This window comes from Hemitrygon akajei, chromosome 10 (genome assembly GCF_048418815.1).
Source record: "Hemitrygon akajei chromosome 10, sHemAka1.3, whole genome shotgun sequence".
NCBI classification, from domain to species: Eukaryota; Metazoa; Chordata; class Chondrichthyes; order Myliobatiformes; family Dasyatidae; genus Hemitrygon; species Hemitrygon akajei.
In genome coordinates this window covers 149,744,844-149,757,587 of record NC_133133.1, presented here as the reverse complement: position 1 = coordinate 149,757,587, position 12,744 = coordinate 149,744,844, and the positions used below count along the sequence as shown (strand labels likewise).

Below are 12,744 nucleotides of genomic sequence, written 5' to 3'. Positions count from 1 at the left end.
GATATTAGAAGAAGGATTTTTACTCAGAGAGTGGTTGGTGCGTGGAATGCACTGCCTGAGTCAGTGGTGGAGGCACTAGTGAAGTTTAAGAGACTACTAGACAAGTATATGGAGGAATTTAAGGTGGGGGTTATTTGGGAGGCAGGGTTTGAGGGTCAGCACAACCTTGTGGGCTGAAGGGCCTGTAATGTGCTGTACTATTCTATGTTCTATAAAGAAATCTATGAACGCTATCCTGCTTTGTGGAAAAACATCAAGATGTTCTTTATTGTCCTTCCAACACCATACTTAGTGGAACGTGGTTTCTCTGAAAGCACCCAACATCTTTCAAAGCAACAAAACACACGGCAAGTCATTGGACAACACACACAAGATGCTGGAGGAAGTCAGGCAGCACCTATGGGAAAAAGTACAGTCGACGTTTCGGGCCGAGACCCTTCAGCTGTACTTGGGGGGGAAGGCTGAGGAGTGTATCTAAAAGGTGGGGGGAGGGGAAGGAGAAACACAAGGTGACGAGGGAAACCTGAAGTGGGAGGGATGAAGTAAAGAGCTGGGAAGTTGATTGGTGAAAGAGTTACAGGGCAGGAGAAAGGTGAGTCCGATAGGAGAGGACAGAAGGCGGTAGAAGAAAGAAAAGTAGGGAGGAGCGCCAGAGGGAGGCAATGGGTGGGCAAGGAGATTAAGATAAAAGGGAATGGGGAAAGGTGAAAGAGAGGGGGACATTACCAGAATTACTGAATATGGGAATCTAAGATTTCTTCTGAGTGTCACTCAGCCATCACTGCACCAAGCCCATCCATCTCACTGAAAGGTGAAAAAGCAATGAAATAGTGAATAATTGAACTACTAATGCATGCTCTAAAACTATTGATTAAATACTGTAATTAAATAATGAAATAAATGTGTGTGTAGCTTTAAATAGATCTGCAATTATTTTTTGCTGCTTTAAATTTTCATTTCCTATTTTCTTTCACTGTGCACCGTAAATCAAACTAAGTAGCATGTTAGACCACCTGTCAGACATTATCCAAGAACATTTGAAAAAAGTTAAACAAATTGGGGACTGCAGTAGAAGTTTTTCTTTATGCTATAGATATGACCCACATTTTTGTTATTCTTGGTATATCTAACTCTGGTTGTTAGATTTCAGTTCTTTAGTTGGGTTCGTGGAAACTTATCTCGTTCTAGGATTCTTAGGAATCATACTTTAGCAAAGGTGCAACATTGAGAAGGAAGTACAGCAGTCCATTCGATAAAAGTACACTCACTGTATGCACCAAAACTGCTGGCCACATTCGATAAACAAATCATTAAAAACTTGTCTACTCCTTTCACTAACAAACTCTAAGTCCTGAACATTTTCTGGTTTTGTTTTTCTGATTCACAGCAGCTGCACTGCTCCAATTTTGTTACGTTGAGTTGGCTTACATACAGTGACAACATAATTTCATACACCTCAAACCACATTAGCAATACCTTAAGTACTAATGAACATTGAAACGGTGACATTTATAACCAACAGACTTCCAGGTGGTATCTAATAACCCATAAGAGGAATGCAATTGAAGGCTCTGGAGATCTAAAATAAAAATAGAAAGTCTAGAAACATTCAGTGGGTCAGGCAGCATTGATTCCAGCTGGAATTTCAAAGTTCCTGCATTTGAAGTTTTTTTCATTTTTGCTCAGGAAACACAAATCAGTTTACTTTCTCACAATGTGCACATTTACAGAGCTGGACAGAGTCATGTTATTCTGAAATAAAATAAAAGGCATATTTGGAAAGGTTACACAAAAGCACATCAACTGGCAATAAGTGGGGCAGGAGAAGGCTGTTGAGGAACTGAAAACCCAGCACAGAAGACATGGAATGGCCTAGGTTTCTGGGAACTATTCCTCCCCAAAGCCCAAAACACACAAATCCACGATTTCAAACTGAGAGTGAGAAACCAATGTTACCGGTTCCATCAGTCTAACCCAGCCAACAAACACCTACCAGTCTGTGTGAGGGTCATCGATCACCAAGAGGATTTTTGGCTTCCGGACAGCAGGAGGGGTAGGACTGGTGGCAGCTGGTGTTCCAGTTTGGTCGACCAATCCTGCGGCGGCCGCCGTGGTCTGCTTGACGGCGTTGGAGATGGAGCTGAGGATGGTGTTGCCAGTGGAGGGGGCCGGTGACTGACGGCGTTCCGTGGCCGGGGACACTGGCGAGCTGACTGAATTGTCAGGTCGCTGCAGGTCCATCATGTAACCATTGGGTAAATTCGCCACAAAACTGCTATCAGAGAGGCGCCTCCGCAAGTAATTCATCTTCATGAAAAGGCGATGGTGTGTCTATGGAGGAACGGGGTACAGCTCGAGGCTCAGCTGACTGACTGGCACCCTTCACTCTGAAACACCTCGATGGGTATTCGTATTTTTGTGCGGCTTGTGGAGATGGTAGAGCAAGCTGATAGCAGTAATGATCTGGGGTCCCCGAAGAGGAACTACCGATTGTGTAGTTGATGTTGTCTCTAACACACTCAGGCCTTCAGCCTATTCTGCTTTTCCTGTGGAGAACAAAACATTTCAGATCAATTAGTAAGGTGGTATTGGACTTAACACAGCACCAGTTCAATAGCAAACCTTATTCAGTAATGTTGCCTGCAGCATTGGATGTCAAGAGAGATGGTGTTCAACTTCAAACCTTGTCAGATTCAACTGTCAAAGAAAAGAGCATAGAAGCTGGAATTACATTAACTACGTGGCTGGGACTACAGCTTGGCCAGATCCTGATTTCAAACATCACATCATGAACCAGTCAAAATTAGACCATAAGACATAGGAGCAGAATTAGGTCATTCATCCTTCGAGTCTGCTCTGCCATTTCATCGTGGCTGATTTATTATTCCTCTCCACCCCATTCTCCTATCCCCTCCCCATAACCTTTGACACCCTGACTAATCAAGAATTTATGGAATTCCACTTTAACTATACCCAACAACTTGACCTCTACAGCCATCTGTGGTAATAAATTCCACAGATTTACTACCCTCTGGCTGAAGAAATCCCTTCTCATTCACTATTGGAAAGATCCTCTCCACATCAACTGTATCTAGGACTCAATGAGATCCACCCTCATCTTCTAGCAGCATTGAGTACAGGCCCAGAGCCATCAAATGCTCTTTATGTGTTAACGCTTTCATTTCCGGAATTATTCTCATGAACCTCCTCTGTACAGTCTCCAATGCCGGCACATCTTTTCTTAGATAAGGGGCCAAAACTGCTCACAGTGCTCCAAGTGCGGTCAGAGCAATGCCCTATAAAACCTCGTCATTATATCCTTGCTTTTATACTATCGTCCTCGCGTAATGAATGCCAACCGTCAACTTAACTTGCAATTAACTTTTAGGGAATCCTGCACGAGGACTCCCAAGTCCCTTTGAGCCTCCGCTTTCTGAATTTTTTCCCCAATCTCCTCAAAAATTCAAGTAAGGATAACTAGCCTATAATTTCCTTTCTTTTGCCTCCCTCCCTTCTTAAAGACTGGAGTGACATTTGCAATTTTCCAGTCCTCCAGAAATATTCCTGAATCTTGTGATCCTTGAAAGATCATTACTGATGCCTCCACAATCTCTTCAGAGAGCCCTAGGAGTAATCCATCTGGTTCAAGGGACTTACCTACCATCAGATCTTTCAAGTTCCCCAATACTTTTGCCTTAATATTAGCAACTACACTCTGCCCCCTGACACTCTCAAATTTCTGGCATTCTGCTAGTGTCTTCCACGGTGAAGACTGATGCAAAATACTTGTTAAGTTCATCCGCCATTTCTTTTCCCCCATTACTACCTCTCCAGTGTCATTATCTATCAGTCCAATATCCTCCCTTTCACTTTTTGTATATCTGAAAAAAAACTTTTGGTGTACTCGTTGATATTATTGGCTAGCTTACCTTCATTTTTTATCTTTCTCCCCTATTCTTTTTTAGTTGCCTTCTATTGATTTTAAAAAGCTTCCCAATCATCTACCTTCCTATTAATTTTTGCTATATTATATGCCCTTTCTTTTGCTTTTATGCTGTCTTTGACTTTCCTTGTCAGCCACGACTGCCTGCCTCATCCTTCCTTCAGAATACTTCTTCACCTTTAGGATGTATCTATACCACACCTTCCGAATTGCCCCCAAAATCTCCAGCCATTTCAGTTCTGCTGCCATCCCTGCTAGAGACCTCTTCCAATCAAATTTGGCCAGCTCTTCTCTCAAGCCCCTGTAATCCTCTTTACTCCACTGTAATACTGATACATCTGACTTTATCTTCTCCCTCTCAAACTGCAGGGTAAATTCTATCACATTATGATCACTGTCTTGCAAGGGTCCCTTTGCTTTAAGCTCTCTAATCAAATCTGGTTCATTTCACTACACCCAATCCAGAATTGCCTTTCCCCTAGTGGGCTCAACCAAAGCTTCTCTAAACAGCCATCTCATTGGCATTGTACAAGTTCCCTCTCTTGGGATCCAGTGCCAGCTTGATTTTCCGAATCTACCTGCATATTGGAATCCTGAATGACTCTCATAACATTGCCTTTATTACATGCCTTTTCTATCTCCTGCTGTAATTTGTAGCTAACACCCTGGCTACTGTTGTTTGGAGGCTTGTATATAACTCTCTTCAGGGTCTTTTCACCCTTGCAGTTTCTTAACTTTACTCATAAGGATTCTACATCTTCCAATCCTTTGTCACCTCTTTCTCAGGATTTGATATCATTTATCACCAACACAGCCACCTCTGCTTACCTGCCTGACTTTTTGATACAAGGTGTATTCTTGGATGTTGAGCTCCCAACTCTGATCTTCTTTCAGCCACGATTCAGTGATGCCCACAACGTCATACCTGCCAATCTCTAACTGCACTACAAGATCATCAACCTTATTCCATATACCACGTGCAGTCAAATACAGATCTGTGTTCATCACTCTTTCTGACTTTAACCTCATGTTGCACTTCACCTCATCCCACTGACTGCGATTTTGCCCCGTCATCTGGCTGTCCTTCCTCACAGTCACACTGTACACTGCATCTGCTCGTATACCAACTCTCCATCCTCAGCCCTATCCCATTCCCCTGCCAAATTAGTTTAAACTCTCTCCAACAGCTCCAGCCAACCTGCCCATCAGTTGCTTCCTTTCTATTATGTATACTGTCACACTAACTTATCACAATTCCACATTACGAAGGCTCCATGGGGTCTAATTAATTTGACAGCAAATTGCATTATTCAAGATTAATGTGATAGCTTTTCTTGATGAGGTTTGTTAACTGAATGACCGTAATTTAATCCAACCTGTTTAAGGAGGTTTAAGGTTAATAACAAAGATCAAGAAAAAATGAAAATTCATTCCCATGTCTTTTGAAATATCTGAGGGATTGCATTGCTTTTGAGCAGATTTATAGTTATAATAACTTTAATTTATTCTATGGACCTGTTTTGATTAAAATAAAAGCAACATTTCAAAATCCAGCCTTTAAAAGAGGAACGGAAATAAAATCTGTATTTTCCATTGTATGTCCACAGCTCTTAAATGGCAGGATGTTTTATTGCTTTCTGACATGAAAGGCAATTGCTTTAATTAGTTATACTGCATTCTCAAAATTGTGCTTGGAAACAGCTTTGATAAATGGAGTAAAATGAACTGAGATTCCAGGTACACATTGAGATAGAACTTTATTGCTCACCACTAAGGATTTTTTTAAAATATTGTTACAATATGTAGGCTTCAGGGGAAAGAGAGATATTAATTGCTGTGAGTAGTTGGTTATCATGGGAGATACTCCACCAAAATAGGCAGCTTCAAGACTTTGACCCAGCAGCCATGAAGAAACAGTAGTATTTGCCCGAGTCCAAATGGAATATGAGCTGAAGCTGACTGTGTACCTATACACTTCCTGCCTTTGTCCTTTTTAGAAGTTATTGTTTCTGACATTGGACAGCATTGACAAAGAATCCTTGTGGTGTACCTTGCAGCTAATTTGTGGTAACACTGTGCTGTGTGAAAGTTTAAACTACTGCTTGGGGTATGAGACAAGAAAGCTAATTTGCTTTTTTTTTAAAAGATGAAAAAAAAAATTATACCCCAAACAAAACTAAAGAAAAAAATTCTCTAACAAACTAATCACTAACTAAAAAAAAGAAAAGAAACATGGGCTGTTTATTATATCTAAGAAAAGAAAAAGAATCACAAGTGGCATCAGCTCCGATCCTCTCTACATGTATATAGTCAGAAGCAGAAAGAAATAGGTTTGGGAAAAGATCAAATTACATCATATGAAAATATTGAATTAATGGCCTCCAAGTCTTTTCAAATTTAATAGAAAGATCATATATGATGCTTCTAATTTTTTCCAAATTTAAACATAACATAGTTTGAGAAAACCAATGAAATGTGGTAGGGGGATTAATCTCTTTCCAATTCAACAAAATAGATCTTTTAGCCATTAATGTAAGAAATGCAAACATCCAACAAGCAGAAGGAGATAAATGAATTGACTCTATTATTGGTAAACCAAAAATTGCGGTGATAGGGTGAGGTTGTAAATCAATGCTCAATACAGTAGAAATACGTTTGTAATATTGAAGATATCTTTCCAATCTTTTTTTCAAAGACAGACATGACCAAAACATATGAGTTAGTGAAGCTGTCTCAGAATGACATCTGTCACATATAGGATTTATATGGGAATAAAAACGAGCTAATTTATCCTTGGACATATGAGCCCTGTGCACAACCTTAAACTGTATCAACAAATGTTTGGAACATAAAGAGGATGAATTAACTAATTGAAGAATTAATTTTTTAAAAATTAGTTGAATTAGTTGAAAAAAAAGAAAGCTAATTTGCCTTGTTTACTACCAAGCGACTGGAGTGTTGCTGGAGGTGAGTCTTCTCCTGACTTGAGATTTGTAGGTGGTAAAGCAGCCACTAACTTCTTCTATTAGCCATAGTATTGAGATAACTCCTCTGATTGATTTTTGAGCTCTATCTTGTTGAAAATTTTTATTGTATAACTATCATGTTGTGAATATTACAAGCCATTTTAACCCCCTTAGATATTGTCAGGATCTTAGTGCATGCAAGGAAGATGCTTCATTATCTGAGAACATCTGAATGGAATAACACATCAAGCAATCTTCAGTCAACACATCAGCTTCGGAGCTTGGAGAAAATCCTTACTGAGGGAGGTGAATATAAACTACACTGAAAATAAAGAGCTCCTATTGCAGTGCCCCGGCCCAGGACAATATGGGTCCAACAAACATAACCATTTTGCCATTGTTGATTTTAATACTGTAGTGAGATACTTCCCCCATGATCTCCGCTTATTTTATTTCTATTTATGGAAAAAGACTCTTCAGCCCATCAAGTCTGTGCCCAACACCAAGCACACATTTAAAACAATCCCATTTTATTCTCCCTATTTCCCCATCCACTCAACCCAAAATCTTCACTCACCACACACCCCCCCCCCCCACACACACACTTTACAATTGCCAATTAATTTACTAATCCGCGTGCTTTTGGGACACACGAGAAAACAGAAGCAGCATTAGAATCCAGTTTATTATCACCATTGACTGGTCCTAAAACGTGTTTGCTTTGTAACGGCAGTATGGTGCAAGCCATAAAAATTACAATAAGAAGTAGGTATTGCAAGATATTAAAAAAATGAGGTTGTGTTTCCAGATTCACAGTCTGTTCAGAAATCTGAAGGCAGAGGGGAAGAAGCTGTTCCTATAACATTAATTGTGAGTATTGAAGCTCCTGTACCTACTCCCTGATGATGATAAAGAGAATAGGGGATGTCCAAGGTGATGGGGGTCCTTAATGAAGGATGCAGTCTCCATGTTGCAATGGTGGGAAGGTTTGTGCCAATGATGGAGCTGCGAGGGTCTACAGCCTTCCGCAGCCTCTTTCTATCCTGTGCATTGGAGTCCCCATACCAAGCAGTGATGCTATTAGTCAGAATGCTCTCCACCAGACGTTGGTAGAAATCTGCTAGAACCTTTGGTGACACACAAAATCTCCTCAAACACTTAATGTAGAATAGCTCTGGCATTCCTCCTTGGTGCTTGCATCAAAGCTGAGCCCAGGATAGATCCTCTGAGACGTTGACACCCAGGAGCTTGAACCTGCTCACCCTTTCCACTGCTGACCCCTCAATGAAGGTTACAGACAGACATACTTTATTGATCCCGAGGGAAATTGGGTTTCGTTACAGTCACACCAACCAAGAATAGTGTAGAAATATAGCAATATAAAACACTAAATAATTAAATAATGATAAGTAAATTATTCCAAGTGGAAATAAGTCCAGGGTCAGCCTATTGGCTCAGGGTGTCTGACACTCCGAGGGAGGAGTTGTAAAGTTTGATGGCCACAGGCAGGAATGACTTTCTATGATGCTCAGTGTTAGGTCTCGGTGGAATGAGTCTCTGGCTGAATGTACTCCTGTGCCTAACCAGTACATTATGGAGTGAATGGGGGATACTGTCCAAGATGGCGTGCAACTTGGACAGCATCCTCTTTTCAGACACCACCATCTGATTGTGTACCTATACACTATTATTATACACTATACCCTATTATTACACTAATTATAATCAATTAGAGTGTATTCTCCTGACGTCCCGTTCCCAGAGTCCACAACCAACTCCTTTGTCTTACTGGCATTTAGTGTAAGGTTGTTGCTACGACACCACTCAACGGCTGATTTTTCTCACACCTGTACATCTTCCCATTGCCATCTGAGATGCTGCCAACAATAGTGGTGTCATCAGCGAATATATAGATTGTGTTTAAGCTGTGCTTAAGGCACCTAGGGGAAACCTACATTACAGGAGAGCTTGCAAACTCCACACAGCACTGGAGGTCAAGGTTGAATCAGTTGTGTATTTAATATTTCAGCAATATTTGAGTAAAATCGTAAGTATATTGGCTGATTAAGCATTCTTTGTTGTTTACATAATGCACTGTGAGTAATACGTAGAGGTACGTAAATGGCATACCTCATCATGTGATAAATGCACAACTTGCTTAAAATAAAAAACAATAATACTTGTTCTCTTGGGCTCCCTTCTTTTTCTTGCAATTACTTTAATGTTTTGCAATTGCAAAACCATAACAGTGGCAACGGGGAAGTTTTAAATGAACCCACCGTGACTACCTGCCTGTAGAAACACAGCGAGATGTTCAAGTTTTTAAGAAGTGCAACACTTTTTATTTCTTTGAAGCAGCACGTATATTTTCGCAAAAGGAAAAAAGATCAAGTTTTTTAAAAAAGGTAGGAAACAGACTGATTCACAGGTTCATAAACAGTCATACCGGTTGATAAAATTCATTTAAAATAAAGAGCAGAAATAACTGGCTACATCAAAAAGATTGACGTTTGATTACACAATAGATGACTTGATATTATATACTGAGTGAATCAAGCTGTATTTTAAAGCAAATTAAATAGCCAATGAGAAATGGGTACCAATTTTGCTGATTGCATTAAAGGAAAACAGTTTGCTTAGAAATTTAACTACTCCACCAATCAAGCCAAAATGAGTTTTGCTGATATTGTGGAAGTAACGTAGAAACATTTAGAACCAAAATCATTGTTGAGTGCTGAACGCTTTAAGTTTCACAAGCACAATCAAAAGGAAGGCTGAATTGGAGAGATTGTTGGAGAATTGTCAGTTCATTAATGTGCTTAATGATGCACTGAGAGATTATTTAGTTTGTGGAATCTTACAGGAAAACATTCACAAATGGCTCCTATCTGAAGCATAACTTATATTTAAAAGAGCATTTGAAACAGCTGTATCAATATAAATAGCAGACAGACGCGATTGTGCTGCAGTCAGTGACCAAAGTGAGCATGATCAAAATTATAACATCTAAACAGAAACTGGCCCAGCCAAACAAACTGTGTTACCATTGTGGCAGGGGTTCACATACACCAGACCAATGCAAGTATAAAAGCGAAACTTGCAGAAAATGCAACAACCAGCATCTGAAGATTTTCTCGTTTTAGGACACATACAAAGAGCATGTCGGGCAAACAAAAATAAATGAACTGCACGGGAAAGAAAAGATAAAAAGCCAAATTGCAGTTTCAAAAAGAGCACTAATCTGCATGCTGTTGATGAAAATCGGACAAGGATGAGAGAGTCACAGGAATGGGTGGCCTTCCAAGAGGAGAAATCATTTCATAAAGGAGCAATAAGAGAGTACTCCAGCGAACTGAATGCACCTTCCCAAGATCAAGATGCACATCCTAGAAAGAAGAAAAAGAAAAGAAAGAGAACGAAAAAAGCCAGGACTGGGAGAGAAGCAAGGATCAAAGTAGATCTGGAGAGAAAAGCAGAGTAAAGGAGTCTAGGGCTATCAGAATCACTTCCTGCAGTCCCAGAGTCAACTTCTACAACAACCAAGGAGGAGGCCCCAGATCTTAAGATTGGTTCACAACCACAAGTCTCACCTGCCAAGCAGAGTGACCTCCCTTGTCAGGAAAGATGTGATCTCACAGGACTGAGAAATCCTCCACAGTGTTTAAATATTTGGACCTGAATGGGACAATTTAAAATTTATAATGCTGCCAAATGTCTGTATATTAGTTGTATAAATATAGTACACTGTGAACATAGTTAAGGTGCATTCTATATTGAGTTGGAGTTTATAGCTAAGCAGGGAGGAGTGTTGTGCGTTTAAATATTTCAGTAATATTTGAATAATATTGGAAATATATTGGTTGATTAAACATTCTTTGGTGTTTACATAATGCATTATGAGTTATACATAAAAGTACATAAGTGGCATACGTCATCATGCCACTGCGTGAAACATGCATGCATTGCTTAAAGTAAAGTAAAAACAAAACTGAGACACATTCTCTTGGGCTCCCATCTTTTTCTGGCAATTAGTTTGATGTTTTAGAGTTACAAAACCTAACAGAATCCAGGCCCTCAGAGCTGCAAGGCCATAGCTCTACACACGGCATAACTGTGCTCCTCCTTAGGGCCAGGAAGCTGATCGGTTTTGCCTCTTCTCCAGAATTCATATCTCGTAGCAGGCTGGCCCAAACTAGCCATGAACAAGCAGGTTGTTGACATGTGTTCCTTTGTAACACTGTTGAAAATCACCTCACACTGCTGCTGATGATTGAAACAGGAAGTAGTTCACTGGATTGTACCTGCCAGGCGGCATGGTAGCATAGTGGTTGGCACAATCATTTTGCTGCGTCAGCAATCACTGATTGTGGTTTGATTGCTGCCGCTGCCTGTAAGGAGTTTGTATGTTCTCCCCACCACGTGGGTTTCCTCTGGGTGCTCCAGTTCCCTCCCACATTCCAAATACGTACATTTTTAGGGTTATTAAGTTGTGGGCATACCATGTTGGCACTGGAAGCATGACAACACTTGTGAACTGACCAGCACAATCCTCACTGATTTAATTTGATGCAATATTTCACTGTATGTTTAATCGTACGTGTGACATATAAATAAAGCTAATCTGAACTAATTTGATTTCTGCAATGCTTTGTTGAAGCAGCACACAGCAGTACTGGAACAGCCTGCCTATTAGCTCAGGAATCTCTGGATCAAATGCCTTCAGCACACAGAAAGGGATACAGCAAGTACATTGCCATCTACACTTGAACCTGGAACATATCTTGCATAAAATGTCAATATCAAATCACCTGAATTAAACAGTGAAATTAGCGACCCTTGCCATTAGCAATTAAAAGACCAGGAGTGTCAACAGAACAGTATCCCCTCCCACAGCCCCTGATAGTTATCAATAGCTTGTCAGTTCTTCAACATCACTTGCAGCAGTCTGGAACTCACAATGTCATCGTGGGGCCATCAATCTGAAAACATTGTTGTAATGTTCAAGGTAGAAAGTTCATAACCTAGCTCTGAGGGAAGTGATCCTGAAAAAAAACTTCATTTCCCTAGATAAATATTCAGCCTTTCCTGAAGCACACCTTCTCAATATTTCTGCGTCTCCATATGTTTTCAATACTGAACAATTGTCTTCTATAAATTATATTTGCAATAATCTCAAAAGCATAACGGTAATTTAACTCAATGAAGCCTGCAATCACCTTTGCCTGTTGGTCTCAATTACCTTCACTCATAGAATCATACAGCAGGGAAACAGGCCATTCTGCCAACTCACTCATGCTAACTGTGGGCAAACGTCCATATAAAGCATCATCACTGGTGTTGTAATACTATAACGCTAACCACTACACTACCATGCCACCATCTTGGTAAAGGAACTGAAACCACTGTCAAAAAGGCCAGCAGAGCTTTACTAAACTTTAATGAACACTTGCGGACATTTTAAGAGGCTGTGCAGCATTTTGGTAGCTGCTGTCAGCACATTTAGGAGTAAATGATTTGGTGTGAAAGTTATTAAAAGTATCTTGCCATCTGGATTCACCACTAAGGGTGCTTATTTTTCTGCTTCATGCCTATAGCACTGAACTGAATAAAATGGGATGAGAGGCTCTAGGTCCTATTTGTCAATGTGAGGGATGATCCAGCCACAGCTGAACCAAGGTCCACCAATGAACTGGTTAGGAAAACCCAACACATGGAAAAGTCATACCTCAGCTTTGCCATCTATCAGAGCAATTGGGTGATCTGAATGCTACCATATGTACCTAACACTGAGAACATTCAAAAACCATTAAAATCAAATAAGCAATTTTAGAGATC

At 40.2% G+C, this 12,744-nt stretch overlaps 1 protein-coding gene across 2 annotated transcripts in view; it reads right to left on the bottom strand.

The window, feature by feature from the left end:
- LOC140734814 (synapsin-3-like) overlaps positions 1-12,744 on the bottom strand; it is a 315,531-nt gene that overhangs the window by 260,477 nt on the left and 42,310 nt on the right. For both annotated transcript variants that reach the window (XM_073059372.1, XM_073059373.1), the window contains exon 2: positions 1,994-2,546. In XM_073059372.1, the coding sequence (XP_072915473.1) occupies positions 1,994-2,313 (320 nt within the window). In that variant the 5' untranslated portion in view covers positions 2,314-2,546. The remainder of the gene's footprint in view (positions 1-1,993; positions 2,547-12,744) is intronic.